The sequence below is a fragment of the Alosa sapidissima genome, chromosome 12, assembly GCF_018492685.1.
Source record: "Alosa sapidissima isolate fAloSap1 chromosome 12, fAloSap1.pri, whole genome shotgun sequence".
Classification (NCBI taxonomy): Eukaryota; Metazoa; Chordata; class Actinopteri; order Clupeiformes; family Clupeidae; genus Alosa; species Alosa sapidissima.
Genome location: NC_055968.1, coordinates 35,049,246 through 35,064,613, shown reverse-complemented (window position 1 = coordinate 35,064,613; position 15,368 = coordinate 35,049,246). Strand labels below are relative to the sequence as shown.

The window sequence follows — 15,368 nt, the reverse complement described above, 5'->3', positions numbered from 1 at the left end:
GGTAATCAGACAAGCAGCACGTGTTCGTCACCAGTGGTTCATTTCCCAGCTATCTCTCACTGAAGGTTACCTTTAGGTGTCTCCTGCAAACACACACCAAGCAGACTCATGAGCTGCTGAAAACACATGTGACCACCTTGCTCTCACAGTATGAAAGAGGAGTGTTGGAAATTAGGAATGGAAAAAAAAAAATAATAGGCTGGGCCAAGCCTGTCACAAGGCCACTGATGCAACTGCCCTGAAATAGCTGCCACTTGGGGAGGGGGGGGGGTGAGCTGCTCCTTATAATACCAATGTTGTGAGTGAGTTAAGCAACATATTTTACAACCAAACGTCTCAAGAATACATACACACTTCCTTACAGTTATTGAAATGTTTCATCGAAGTGTTACACGAGTAATGAGAGGCTGGTGAATCGTTTCAGGTAGCGCTCCTCACAGCCTGACGAGCTAGACCCATATGAAGAGTAGGGTACTCAATCCGAGGCGCGGGATTTGAGAGTTGCTGGACTACCCTGGCTGCAAATTACATTTGCTGCCGCAAGGGTGCGTCTGGATTTCTATGCAACTCCTCACAGTGACCTTACTTCAGTCTGAGTGACTTACAGGACAGACACCAACAGTTAGCACATGGCGCCCTCTGCTGGCTACAGACACCATAAAACACACAAGGACCGAATTCCATAGCTATTTTACTGTACTTTATTGAGATGCAAGTTAGTATGAGAGAAGGGAATGAAGCCAATAACTCACTGATAGGAACTTTGGGGTTTAGTGTAGTGCTGCAAGGGAGAGGACGTGTCAGTCTTGAGTACTTTTTGGACGCTTCTTTGACGGTGGCTTTACTTGATGCGATACAGAACCACGTTTGGCCTCCTTCCCTCTTCCCTTCTTTTTCTTTGCAGAAGTCGCCTCAGCTGCATCCTCTGCCTGACCAGTCACATCTCCCCGCCTCAGTCTCTTTAACATGGACTCCGGCATCTCAAAGGGCTGGAGTGACTCCGTCACTTTCTCGGGGTAACCCTCGCTCTTGGCATCCTGTTTGTGGCTCACACAGTTGCTCAGTTTGCACTGTTGCTCCTCCGTCAGGACGGGAGCCTGGCAGCTGGTCACCTGGACACCTGGACACGCCGGCTCGGGAAGCAGCGTCCTCGCGCGGAGTTCCGGCGCCTGGGGAATGACGGAGCTCTGTGAGCGCTGCACCACCACAGGGAGACCCCAGAGCCGCTGCATGAGCTTGTTCTTCACGTTGAACTCCAGCTTGTCTCTGGTCTCCTGGCTGAGGAACAGAGTCTCTGCACCGGTCAGCTCCAGGTCTGACTCCTCTCCTGCTCTCCTCAGCCAGGTGGGGCTGGACGGCTCAGGTGCCAGACGCTCCATGGACTGCTTAAAGGCTGTGAACGCCCCCAAAAGGTGCTCCAGATGCTTCTGTCTTAAGTTCATCTCTATTGACGACTTTTTGACTTCCAGGCTTCCGTAGTTCTGACCAATCAGCCTGGGACTTTTCATGCGTGGAGTCCCTGAGGTGGAGTCAGTGAAGGCAACCAACATCCTGCACAGGAACATCCCAATTATAGTGTGAAGGATTTGTAAGATGTATCTCCATACTCTGCATACTAGGCTCCTCAGAACGTTGACATCTCTACTCTCAGCCACTTCAAGTGTTCCACAGCATGGAATGATGGGAGTTTTTCCATCTGATGCACAAGCCTGCCTGGAAGTGCACTCCGAACATAGACACCTTTCAGCTAATGACTTAATGCAGGAGCTGCACTTGTTCTGATCACTGAGAGAACCTGCAGCGTCTGGGTCCTCATATTGCAGGTGGCATAAACGGCACAGACTATACTCCTGCTCACTCGCTTCACTCTGCAGCACAAGAGTCTGCGCTGTCTCAGAGTAGCGCTGGACACAGGTGCATAAGGTGGAGGTCTTTTCAGGATTTTCTTTTGGGTGAAGTCTAGTGTAATTACATAGAAAATAAACATTAATATATATACTTTTGTCCTTATATAATACTACTATTACTATTACTACTAATAATAATAGCTGTATATTACTCATAATATAATTATATTTTGTTAATGTGGGTCCAGTGTTTTTCAAAATTTTTGAAATAAGACAGTGATGAGATGCTTGTTTACTTACACAATTTGATTAACAGAGTCTTCACCCTTTTAACAATTGAGAGCAAACAGAAGAAAACACACATTGACATGCATTTGCCACATTATATGGTACATTGTGCAATAAATGAACAAACAAGAATGTAACTCAACATTGTGCCATTTGATTCCATGGAAATGGTGGCCGAGTGACGCCAGGTGGCTTTAAATTTTTCCCAATACTGTGGGAGTTTTTTCCCAATAACTTTTGAAATAGTACAGTATTGCAAAAGTCCTGGGGCCTCATTTATAAAGCGTTCTTACGCACAGATTTGATCTTAGACCGTGCGTACGCTCAAATCCATGCCAACGCTCAGATTTATAAAAACCGTCTTTGGCGTGGAAAAGTGCTTATCTCCACGTCAGGTTCAAACTTGACGTACGACCATTTCCTTGTGGTAATGCCGGGGTACTGCAAGTAATCTGAGGTCTAAGTGCGATGACCATAAGTGAGTTGTGGTCAGCTCTGTTTACACAGTTTTGAAATTCGGCATGTAGACACTACATAGCCAACCTTGACCATACTGCTTCTGGCTTTAGCCGCTTCTTCCAGTAGGTGGCGCTCTTGTAAAGGGACCTAGGCCTTATATGGTGTATGCTTATTAAAATAGGACTTTTTGCCCCATGTTGCTATTCATGGTCTATCTGGGGGTAATCCAAGCTCTAGAAGCAAATCCTATGTTATACTATCGTTTTTGCGGTGTTTATCTTATAAAACATCATGCTATCCCTGCTGAAAAAAAACAGCTAGAAACCAGCTTATGCTGGTAGCTGGTTTTAGCTGCCTTTGCTGGTTTTCTTCCAGCTCTTGCTGGTCTTTGCTGGTGTAGCTGGTTGGGCCACCAGCTGGATATGCTGGCGTGACCATCTGAGGAAGCTGGTCATGCTGGTGTGACCAGCCTGTTGTGTGGGATACAGCTGGTGCAAGATGGTCATGCTGGTGACCAGCCTGCCAAGCTGGTCATGCTGGTTTGCTAGAATGACCAACATAAGCTGGCATGGCCAGTTAAACCAGCACTATAGACCAGCAACACCAGCAAAAATGACCAGCGGTGGTACAACAAGTAAAACCAGCTGAATTACCATCATAAGCTGGGAAAACCAGCTGAATGTGTGTTTTCGCATGAGTTTTACTGGTCTAGCAGGTCAACCATCATAGGGTGGTCAAACAAACTGGTTAACAGGTCAACCAGTAAACCAGCTTTAGCTGGTCAAGCTGTTTTTTCAGCACGGATGTCCTAAAATTAAAATTGAAAGTGTTGTGTCTGCAAAGAACTGATGATTGAAAGTGAATCCGAGACCTTGAAACAATTTCTGACGACAAAGCTGAACTAACCTTTATTTCGGCCCGACGCTGTTTGACCTTACATCGTCGAAGTGACCATGACAAGATGAGGACCAAGGACAGTAAACACAGAAGAGCTTGCAAGATGACTAATGTTTGAGGAGTCAGTAGGCATGACCTCGGAGGAGCGCAGCCAGAGCAGACGCTCCGCTCCCTCATCTCTCCGATATGAAGACCCCTCGGCCTGCCAGGTTGAACCAACCGAGATGGGAAAATGACCAAGGTCCACTCTACGTCACAATATGAGAAGATATTCTGAAGACGGGTGAAGTTGTAGGCAGAGAGGGTTCAAGCGGAGCTAGTAATCAAGGATCTTTGTTGTAGGCCTATCAAACGAAGATTCTAGAGCGGAGCGTAGCGCTCTAGAATCTTTGCTATCAACTGCACGTTTGCGGTTAGTCACATGTTAACTATTTTAGGAACTAACATCCAAACTAGGTGGTGGTAGGCCCCCTATCCTACTTCTCGGTTAATAGCCTAATCTGTTGAGTTGTTTGTATTCGCACATAGGGAAATAAACACGGATAGACCTGCCTTCAATTGGCCTAATTAAAGTTGTATGTGTGTGTTTAATAAGCAGACTAAGGCAGACTTTGCACATCAGCAAATGGTTACATTTAGGCTACAGGTCGCCATTAACATATCGAGGCAGGCCCATGAGACAATCTCTGTGAATCTGGTGCCATTGCTTAATAGTGAGGCGATAGTTTATAAATGTACAGATCTAGCCTGACAATTAAAATACCAACAGCCCACAAATGTACACTTCTTTTTTTTTTTGTAAAAACATTTATTTCCCCAACTCCTTATTGTCCCAACTCAGGGAATTACAATCCCCTGACACATGAGCGTGTGTGCATCACAGATCTAGTGCAGTTCCTCATCACAGTAACATTTCACACCCAATGATACCAAGATGGATTGTTATTATTTCCTAACCAAACTGTTTGCTATTGGTGCTGGTATTTTTCCTGGGTCGACAAAATCTTTGGAAAAAACATTGCAAATGTCTTTTAATAGTCCTACAAAATAATAAATGGGTTATCATCATTTTTACGCTTTTAAAAAGTGAGAATTATGACAAATCCCACTCTTCCCGTAAAACACATCGGCTTATAAATGGATAACAAAAATATTTACCCCCAAATTATTATCAAAAGGTCCATGCTACCACCTCTCAGTAGCTGATTCATCACTAATTATTCAACACCAAAACATCAGACTTGCAAAGAATTCAGATGCTATTATATCTCCAAGGTGTGTGGTGCGATGTTGTTAATTGTTGCATGTTTGAAATGTTATTTGAGTAAACTTTTGGAAGAAGGGGCCAGGAAAATAACTGAAATATAGTGGAAAGGCAACAAAAATGTTACGTCTGAAACTTAGGCCATACCATCGGTCTGGGACCAAAGATCTTAATCCATGATTAACACATAGGCTAATTTAGGAGACTTAGGAAACAGTATGTTACTTAATAGGAGAATTGAGTCACAGTATGTAGAACTTCAGGGCTAAAACACGAGATGATCAAAGGGTTCCTCCAGGGTCTGCCAGAGAGCAGTTAGATGGGCTGAGAAGGCTCTCACACTCACACACACACATCACTACACAACCATGCCAATCATATCGTCAAGCAAAACTCAACACAAAGTCTCACAGTACAAAATAAAGGCTCAGGCTGCACTGAAGCATCCTGGGAGCTCCTGGTCTTTTCTCCCCCACCCCACTCCCGAGCAGCTCCTGGTCTCTTCTCCCCTCCCCACTCCTGTGAGGTTGACAGACTGTAGATCACGTGGTGAAGTGAGTGTAAAATAAAAACAGTGATGACGTTGATACAGTATCCCTTTAGTTGGACAGAGATGGGTGCAAAAGTCAGCACAGACTGGAAATGGTCCATGCACAGGTAATTGGTGCAAACACTCAAAAAAGATCTCATTTTTAGAGGACAGATTACATTTGTGTGCGTGTGTGTGAAACAAAGAGTGAAAGAGAGAGATAACTGCAATCTATGGGGAAGTATACTTTCTTAACACTCCGAGACGGCATCTCTCCACAGCCTTTCAGCTAAAATGCTAAAACCCCTTCTCGTCTGCATCCATGCTGGTGTTGAAATAAGACTTCAATCTGCCCTGCATGGAGAAGGAATAAATGCTTGTGAATGACTCTCCATGAAGATGATGATGATAATGATGAAAATGATGAAGATGCGGGGTTAGCAAGATTTCTAATCATGCCAGTCAGTCCGAGCCCTGCTGACCTGGTCTGCTGTGCAGCTTCCGGAAGGACGTCTCGCCTCTTTATTTCGACGACAAATTCAGCAGAAGGCTCAGAGGTGTCCAGGGATGTAAAAGTCCCATATTACAGTCAGAGAGGCAGTGATGACCCCAACCACAACTCCACCATGTTTGCTGACCAACACAGAGACTTCACAGGCCAAACGTGACGGATTCAGCTGAGGTCAGCACAAACTGTGGGATGTCACAACTGTTTAAAAATAATGCAGAGAGCTTTCTCAGATCTGATTGGATCTTCCCTCATATAAATGCTTCAAAGGCGGAATGTAGCCACCTGTCTTAAGAGACTGATTTTTGTGTATAAATTTGAATGGGTGATATTTCACTTTGGACTTTTGATTTGATATGGCTATGACGCAGGATGACCTAGTTCCATCTTTATCATATCAAGTTCTACCACTTATTGTGATTTCAATAGTCTTTTTAAGAAATACTCTTGGCACAAATTAAAAAGTGAGTCTAAGGGAACTCACTGAGCTTATCCACGTCAACATATCCAGGGAGGTATTCCAAGTACGTGGTTTAGTGGCAAACCTAGGTAAGTAAACTCTAAAAAGCCCTGTGGCATTGTTTTGTTATGAGAATGAAGCCATACAGCTCTTCTATTAGGAGGTTTACCAACTTGGTAAACCTCCTACCACGTACCACGTACTTGGAATACCCCCCCTTGACTCACTCGGGTGGAGCAGGTCACAAGGTAATATTAAAGCTGCATTAGCCAACCGCGACAGTAAATCTACAGTCAGTGTTCTGATTTGCAGATAAGCAGATCTATAAAAACCCACCCAAGATGATTTAATTACATACCCTCTGTACCGCTTACAATTTTCAAAATGAACAAAACCAACCAACTAAACAAACAAAACAAAAAACATTAACAAGCATATTTTAACAAGCAGTTGAGATCAGAAACATTATATTGGAGTTTGAGCCTCCCAGCGCTGTGCCCAAATCCAGACCTTCGTGTTAGCAACAGAACCGGTCGACAGACAACATTCCTGCTCCTGCTACAGGGCAGCGCTTAGAAATAATGGTCAGTCATTTTCAGCATGGCTTCGCCTTTAGAAACGCAGAGGTGCAAAAAAATCCTTGATTAATTACATTCTATTGACGTTAAAATAAGTCTCTCCCACTTACAGACCTTTACCCATTGTAACAATTATGTTGCACATAGATTTAAGATAAAAGTAAACCCAATGTCCATTGTACAATAAATAAATAATAAACCTTAGGAAATGTTACAGTTTGCAGACTAATGAAGTCTAAGTACCCCCATGCTGTAAGGACAACGCCTTTCCCCCAGTGCCACCCGTCTTTCTACAAAGCAGGATGTTGAAGAGCGCTGCCCCCTCAAGGCAGCTCGTCAGTAGCTTGTGCTGAAATGGACGTCCATCAGACATCACACAACGTACTGGTTGGCTCCGTAGTTCGTCGTGTAGGCCTGCCGGCTGTACTGAAAGTGGTCGGTTAGTACGTTGCTGCGTCCGTACAGCGAGTCTGAACCTTGTGTGAAAGGCACTGAACCGTTGGACTGAGGCTTGTCCCCCCCTATATGGTCAAACCCTCCCATATCCTGTTTGGACACCGGCAGCAACTTCTTGGCTTCCTTGTTGGCGTCATACTTCGCCTTTGAGAGAGAAAGTGAGAGAGAGAGAATAAGAGAGGTTTCATTTGAGGGTCCCCTGCCAAAGTCACACAATCCATAGCATGCTGGAAAGAGACACACTTTCCTGATGGACTTTATTCACCATTGGAAATAAGCAAGCTGAAACTACAGGAAGTAGCACATGAAGTGTAAAGCGACCATTCTGAAACCCACCTTATTGTACAGGAAGACCCCCAGGATGGCGGTCAACATGCCCATGACGTTGGTGGAGTTGACAGGGTTTCTGAGCATGAGCAGAGAGATGGTGATGACCATGATCCTCTTGGTGGCGTTGGCCACGGCGTAGCTGAGCGGGCTGACGAGGTTCAGGACGCTGAAGGCGATGACGTTCTGAGCGAAGTTACAGAAGCCGCTGATCACCAGCAGCATCAGTGTCCCCGTCCAGCTGCTCATCTCGGCCTGAACACGCCACAGAACGCGCCACGGAACACGGCACAGTGAGGTCAGCTCATTTCAGATAAAACACAAGTGCCATCTCTCACACGCACACACACACCATCTGGGCTGAGTGACACGGCCTTATTTAAAAGTTAAAAGTGAGAAATATTATCAAACAGCCATTTGTATAGCTGGCTCTGCCTTCAGGAGGGAGTTAGTGTGATCTCATACGTTAACTTCAAATGACCAGCTCCAGCATTTTAAACAGGAAAACACACACATCCACCACCACTGCTCCAACTATAACAGGAAAACACACACATCCACCACCACTGCTCCAACTATAACAGGAAAACATACACATCCACCAACACTGCTCCAACTATGTCTACAAGAATAAGGCTCTTTTTATCATCATGGTCATTCTATTTTTGCAGGAATAACCCCTTGTTTCCTCGTGCTAATATTCTCCTTTCTTACCACATCATTATCAACCAAGAAGGAGGAGAGATCCACCAGGATCCAGGTGGGCAGCATGAACATGACCGCGTTGAAGCCGAGCGTGTTGAGCAGCCGCAGGTGGTGGATTCTGGTGTCCCGCAACACCTGGGGGGGAGAAACAGGCCAAATATTCACACCTGGAGGGGGTGGGGGGTGGGGGGACAGGCCATATATTCAGACCTGGAATTGGATGCTGGAGGAGAAGACAGTGGCTGCACCATCAGCACAACTGCATGGGAGAAAAGGCATGCAAAGCGGAGACAGAATATTCCACACTGCACATCTGTATGGAAATATTCCACACTGCACATCTGTATGGAAATAACTCTGCAATTTGCCTGTGCTGGTGCGCCATTCGAGGAGAGATTACAACCCCATTTCCAAAAACAATTAGGATATTGTGTACAATGTCAATAAACACGGAGTTTGTGTACTGACGGTCCACTAGCCTACTGTTACAGCTACACTGTTTGCAGGCTATATTAGCACATATGCACAACCCCTCCCTCCCTCCCACAGCCTGGACTGTGGCCGTACTTAATACTTAATACTTTATACTTGACCAATGGCTGTAACCCTATTACTTCAACCTATTCTTGCACGGATATAGTTTTTATATTACTTTGTCTACATGATTCTCTTATATGTCAATATTTATTGTATGCTGGTCTCTAGACTTTATTCTTGCACTGTTGCACTGTTGGACTTACTTATTTGCACCTTACCTTGCATATGGAACTACAGGCTCAGTCCCTTCCCCCGTCACTACAATACAAGCGCCTCATGCTTGATCATCCTTAAGCACACTATATGGATATTTGATTTAGTTTATTTAGTATTTTTTTTTTTTTTTTTTTTTATCTTCTACTGTCTCTATTGTGCAGTGGAGTTTTTTATATTTATATACTTATATTACTTTTTCTGCTGTAAGTGCATGTTGCGTGTGATGGATCTATGCTACTGAGACCTTGAATTTCCCCTTGGGGATCAATAAAGTATCTATCTATCTATCTATCTATGTGATCAGCTCATCTGAAAATCACATAAACCCCTATTTAGCTGAAAAAGGAACATTGACAACATATCGGTTGTTGAATCAGAGGCCTGAGACAGGGCATGTTCACCACTGTGTTGCATCACTTCCTCTTTTACCAACAGTCTGTAAATGTTTTAGGAACATAACAGTTTCCTGAATAATTCGAGGCCCTTCCCTGAAAAACACGTTGTCTGGATGGCAGTGTATACGGCTCAAGACCTGTATGCATCATTCACCATTAATTGTGCTTTTCCAGATGTGCAAGCTGCCCATACCAGAGGCACTAATACAACCCCCCACCATAGATACCAGAGGCACTAATACCAAAGTCCTTTTAGGCAAGTCCCTCCACTCGAGTCGACGGCCATACTGCAACGCTTTTTGGGCACTCATCGGACATCCTATTCGGCAGAAATGTGCACGCGCGCAAGGCTTCACGACACCTTTATACACCAATCTTGCTCCAGCGGCGAGTTCACAACACATGGTTGGCACAATGTCTTCACAACACACCATATGATTGGCTGTATTTACATGTCCACGTTTTGCCGAGCAAGGGGTGGGATATGTGTAGACAACGGCCCCATGCATTTCTTTGGAGGATTTTTTGAGTGCTGTCTCCTCATTAGAAAGTCTCTGCTAATACAACCCCCACCATAGATACCAGGCGCACTAATACAACCCCCATCATAGATGCCAGAGAAACTAATACCCCCCCCCCCCCCCCCCCCATCATAGATGCCAGAGGAACTAATACACCCCCCCCCCCCATCATAGATGCCAGAGGAACTAATACACCCCCCCATCATAGATGCCAGAGGAACTAATACTGTACATCCCCCCATCATAGATGCTGGCTTATGAACTGTGCACTAGTAATAGCAAGTTGGATGCTTCCTCTCCTTTATAGCCCCGAATCCATGATGTCCAGAAACATTTAAACATTTTGATTAGTCTAGATCATGCCAGGATATGGTTACTTCTTTGTACGGTGAAGTTCAGACCAACATTATTGGATGGAGCGTCGAACTGTGTTCATAAATAATGCTTATTCGAAGTTGGGAGGCAAAAGGCATCAAAATCAAAATGAGTGTATTTTTAGTAAAATAATACAATTTGTCTGTTTCTACATTTTACTTGTTGCTTATGTTCTTTTTGCAAGTAAATATTGGTTTATGTGATTTGCAGATCACATTTGGTTTTTATTTACATTTTACACAGCGTTCCATTTTTTTGGAAAGAACGTTTGTTGAATGGCTTCACTTCAGCTTTTCCCAAAAATATCCAATAACAGATGTTTACCAAAAAACAATGAGGTGGTTTTCTGAAAACATTTTGTTTTTGTGATATCCACAACCCACATACAGCCGTGGGCAGCCATGGCCTACTGGTTACTGGCTACTTCGGATCTGTAACCGGAGGGTTGCCGGTTCGAACCCCAATCAGTAGGCACGGCTGAAGTGCCCTTGAGCAAGGCACCTAACCCCTCACTGCTCCCCGAGCGTTGCTGTTGATGCAGGCAGCTCACTGTGCCGGGATTAGTGTGTGCTTCACCTCACTGTGTGTACACTGTGTGCTGTGTGTGTTTCACTAATTCACGGATTGGGATAAATTTCCCTCACAGGATCAAAAGAGTATACTATATACATACTAGGGCTGGGCGATATGGCTGAAAACTATCACGATATAAGTATTTCATATCGGTCAATACCGATAATTATTGATTTTCTTTTTAATCTATTTCAGATAAGGACCAGAAGTGGAAAAAAGTTCAATTTAAACACTTTTATTTTAAACTTAACCTTCCTCTGATTTTAATCACCTCAGTTATCAATCAAAGCAAACAGGGAAAAGAAATAGCAACACCATCACGAAAAACACTCAAATAAATAAATGTGCACATAAGTCTGAATAAAAAGCAGCACTGGTTGAAGCCTGGAAATATTGTAAACAAAGTAGCTTAATTTGCTAGTTTATCATAGTCTACTGGTTAGACTGTTTCCCCAAATGTGTTTAAGTTTCAAATGAATACTTTTTCTCCTTGGGACAAGCCCGTTTGAGTCTTGGAAAATACTTTTCCATTTGCATCGGGATTGAAATGATTAGAACTTAGCAGTCAATTTGAAAGCAACAGTTTTGAACAAATTCGTGCAGCGTGCTAATGATGATAACCGGATTTACTAGCAATTTAGCTAGTCTTCTTGCACGATTGTGAATGTTTGGATTACATGTGCAGGAGGCTGAGGAGGGATGCGCCTGTTGAGAGGGAGGGAGAGAGAGAGAGAGAGAGAGAGAGAGAGAGAGAGAGCACGGGGCAAGGACTCATTGAGAGTCTGTGTTGAGGTAGGCATACTTCTATCCCTACTCTGGTGGAGTTGCACATACTACAATGCAAGATATATTTAGCCTGTTTATTTATGGACAAAGTAAGGCGGGAGGTGTGTGTTTTAATTATCGAATGTTCTATCGAACGTATTTTTTATTGATATCGATTACATGTCTATTGCGATACATATCGCTATCGTTTTATCGCCCAGCCCTAATACATACTGAGATGCAGTTGTAGTAGAATCACATTTCACTTTCTCATCTCTTCTAATATAGTCTACTGAGACCAACACACACAAACCCTCACACTCCAATAAGTACTACCTTATAGATAGAATAAGTACCAGACAAGTGTTTGAATAATCAGTACTACCTCATGGACAAAATAAGTACCAGACGTGTTTGAAATACACGGTGCTCTCTAAAGGCCTCTTTAGAACACCCACCTTCTTGGAGAAGATATTTTGCAGGGAGAAGCAGATTGTGGCAGCCAGAGCGCTGAGGAGTCCTGACAGATCAAAGGAGAGCTCAGTGACCGTGGCCAGCAGCACACCCCCGATGATCGGGACAAGCGACACATACACCTAAAAAACACAACGCCACACAGACACGGCTTCACATCGAGGTCCTGCTCGCCCTGTTGGGACTTATTTTCTGATAATGATCAGCGGGCAATATATTATCCACATTGCTAGTCATCAGACATTAATCACATTGTTTACTTAAAGTATATTAATTACAACTGACAGATAAGACACTAGGATGGCATGGAAAGTGTAGACCAAGAGCTTGTGAAATGCTCATTGTAAAGCGGTTTGCAGAAAAAACACAAGCACACTGTATAAGGCCACTGGAGGTGTATCAAATGACAAACCTTGGTGCTCTGCTTCTCCTTCATGATGATTCTTGATAACAGGACAACCCAGATTGGCATGGTTGCCTTGACTGCAGAAAAAGAAGGCCAAGTTGGTGTTAGATGGATGGACGACCACTTGAGAACATGAACAAGATGGACTGACTATCCATTCAAATATGAAGTCAAAACTATGCCACAATCAGTTAACAATGCCATCTTTGTCCCACAAGCTGCCACAGAATCCTGTCACGTCGCCTGATCTGCTCTGAACCAAGGGGAGAGTATAAAACTTTTATGGTGTTAACATTTAGCCATCTCCTCTGAGTAATGATTCATGGGAACAAATATGGGATTGGCTTACGTTAGCCTACTGTATTTTATTCGATAACCTGTAACAATTTTCAATTCCACCTAATAGATAGTGAATTGTGTTGGAACTAGTGGTCTAAGTTATATCAGTCGAGGAAAAGATTCATTGCTGCTGCTTATTGGATTGGCTCTTATAGTGACTGAAGCAACTCAGAAGTATTTTAGAAACGTAGCTGTTGCTCTGCAAGACGCCACTCAGCTCTACAATCCACAAGCATCATATGGACTCATTCATCGCGGATAATTTAATCTAACCATTTACCTCTACTACGTTAAGCTAATTTTGCCTGGTCTTAAAATAGGGAGCAGCAGCTACCAATTGAGGATGATGCAGCTGGTTAGTGAACTAACGCTAGCTAGTTAGCAACATGCTAGCCAGGCAATATACTGGTGTTTTTTTTAAAGCACAGGTCTGATGGATTTCAAAAGCATACTTACCAGTATGCGCATAGGACACAGGCACTTTCCATATGCTGAAATGGGCAGAGACAGAAGCGAAGTATTTCCCAAAGGCCAGTGGTATGATATACCACCGATAGTATCTGGCTGGTAGTTCTGTTTTCGGGACACCCCAAGCACGCAACAGCGGGGGCAAGAAGATGACAATGGAGAAAATGTGGAAGAGAGAGACGGTGACGGGATAAGGAAATCCATTTAAAATGATTTTGTTGACGACGTTGCCCCCCGAACTGACTGTATACCAGCAAACACACAGAAGCCCAATCCGTACTCCCTCTTTCACTGGCGGACGCTCCACCGCAGCCATCTTCCTATTTCGTTACCGGCTGTGGCAGGGCCAGTGAGACGTGGAGGGACTACGTCCTCAGAAACTACGTACTTACGGGGCGTGTTCAAGAGGATCCTGCGAATTACGCCTCGAGGTAGAAGGTTCCTTTGTTCGTAACATTTTTTATGAGGTTAATCTCTTAGTATGTCGCGCATCACTGATTACCTTTTTTTTTTTTTTTTTTACTTTTACATAACGTAAGGTAGGCCTATGGTATGTAATGAATGAACTCGCCTAAATAGCTTCCTTTTCATCCAATGATAAAATTATATAGGCTAATACATATTTTTCTTTCAACTTCATTTGAAACGATTATTTTTTAACTAATGTAGTGTTCATATACTTATATACTCATATACAAGTGTGCCCAATACCATAACCATAGTAGACTTAATAAACTTCAATTAAGTTAGAGGGTGTAAACGGTATAAGAGGATTCCACAAGGTAAAATTGCAATCACGTGGAGTAGGGCCTACTAGAATTTTGGAATATTAGTTAAGCCTTTGAATGAATAATAATACCGGTAATAAAAAAAAAACGTTGCCAATTTGACCTGCAAAACTAGTTTAGCTGAAATTCATAGAGAAAAGGGCACATTATACAAAGATGTGGTAAAATGTAAAGGTAGGGTACTTCTGGGGCGTATTTCCCAAAACCATAGTTACTAACAAAGTTCTCATTCATGCTAACAAAGTTCTCATTCATGCTAACAAAGTTAGCAACTTTGTTGGATGCAATGCTATTTCTCTAGCCTAGAAATCTAAACGCACCCTAGAGGCGGCAAATTAATTTGCTCAGCCTGTACGTCTAGTATCAAACCATAGGGATTTCTATTGGCTGACGCCGTGGGCGTCATCCAATCACAGCGCTCTATTTTGTTAGAGAGTCTTAAGGCGGGCTTAATAGGATAACGACAGTCCTGCGACGGTGAACAACAAGGAAGGTGGCTATGGCGAACGAAGAGCGGTTGTTTGAATCGGCGTTGGCGTCAACTTTGGAGGAGTTGGACTTTTTTTTTTTTTTTTGAAAGTTGAGCAACACAATGCACTTAAGTAATTCCTTTCGAAGAAGGATGTATTTGCCGTTTTGCCGACCGGATACGGATATGGTCGTAGCGCTGGCCTATTGCATGCCTAGACAGTTTGAAAGACAATTCTCTGCCCGCCCCTTGGATTAAGCGAGGTGAATGGTTCGATTCCAGACTATACATTTCAATGATAGGATGGCCCGCCAGGCTACTATTTCCCATTACCAACCAACTAATGGCCTCCTTACACCAAACAACTTTGACAAGATTTGGGAAAGATTATTGAAAGATTAAAGTTTCGAGTAAAGTTTGAATGGGGGGCATTAGTTAAAAGACTACAATCTTTAAAGAATCTTTCCCAAATCTTGTCAAAGTTTGGTGTAAGGTGGCTATAAGTTAACAGTTTAGCATGATTTTGGGAAACGCACCTTTGATACTGAAACACCACAGGGTGTCCACAATGAACACAACCCTTTCCGACATAAGTCAGCCACTCTCAGCTCAGTGGGTCACTCAGTACTAGCCTAGTGCTAGCCTATGTCTTGGCTCAGTACTAGCCTAGTACTAGCCTATTTCTTGGCCAAGTGCTGCACATCTCCCTATTCTACTTCGTGCC

General features: G+C 43.5%; 2 protein-coding genes across 2 annotated transcripts; both read right to left on the bottom strand.

Moving 5' to 3' along the window:
• Positions 1-685: 685 nt before the first annotated feature.
• On the bottom strand, positions 686-3,728 carry LOC121724778. The gene is made up of 3 exons (XM_042111567.1): positions 3,501-3,728; positions 2,148-2,173; positions 686-1,959 (listed from the first exon to the last, which is right to left on the bottom strand). Exons 1-3 carry the CDS (start codon positions 3,666-3,668, stop codon positions 801-803), a joined length of 1,353 nt encoding a protein of 450 aa, XP_041967501.1. The 5' UTR covers positions 3,669-3,728; the 3' UTR covers positions 686-800.
• A 1,610-nt stretch (positions 3,729-5,338) lies between these two features.
• Positions 5,339-13,819, bottom strand: slc35e1 (solute carrier family 35 member E1). The gene is made up of 6 exons (XM_042111569.1): positions 13,376-13,819; positions 12,587-12,657; positions 12,159-12,296; positions 8,328-8,453; positions 7,623-7,868; positions 5,339-7,430 (listed from the first exon to the last, which is right to left on the bottom strand). The coding sequence occupies exons 1-6, from the start codon at positions 13,701-13,703 to the stop codon at positions 7,203-7,205; spliced, it is 1,137 nt and encodes a 378-aa protein (XP_041967503.1). The 5' UTR covers positions 13,704-13,819; the 3' UTR covers positions 5,339-7,202.
• Positions 13,820-15,368: the final 1,549 nt, after the last annotated feature.

Bases quoted from the DNA above. Each gene is read 5' to 3' on its own strand.
- LOC121724778 (XM_042111567.1), bottom strand. From the start codon at position 3,668: ATGAGGGAGCGGAGCGTCTGCTCTGGCTGCGCTCCTCCGAGGTCATGC. The intron at 2,174-3,500 runs GTTAGTTCAGCT...AATTGTTAAAAG, and splicing joins AGCGTCGGGCCGAAATAAAG to GGTGAAGACTCTGTTAATCA. The intron at 1,960-2,147 runs GTAAGTAAACAA...TAATTACACTAG, and splicing joins GACTCTGTTAATCAAATTGT to ACTTCACCCAAAAGAAAATC.
- slc35e1 (XM_042111569.1), bottom strand. From the start codon at position 13,703: ATGGCTGCGGTGGAGCGTCCGCCAGTGAAAGAGGGAGTACGGATTGGG. The intron at 12,658-13,375 runs GTAAGTATGCTT...CTTTTTCTGCAG, and splicing joins TGTGTCCTATGCGCATACTG to TCAAGGCAACCATGCCAATC. The intron at 7,431-7,622 runs GTGGGTTTCAGA...TCTCTCTCAAAG, and splicing joins GGGTCTTCCTGTACAATAAG to GCGAAGTATGACGCCAACAA.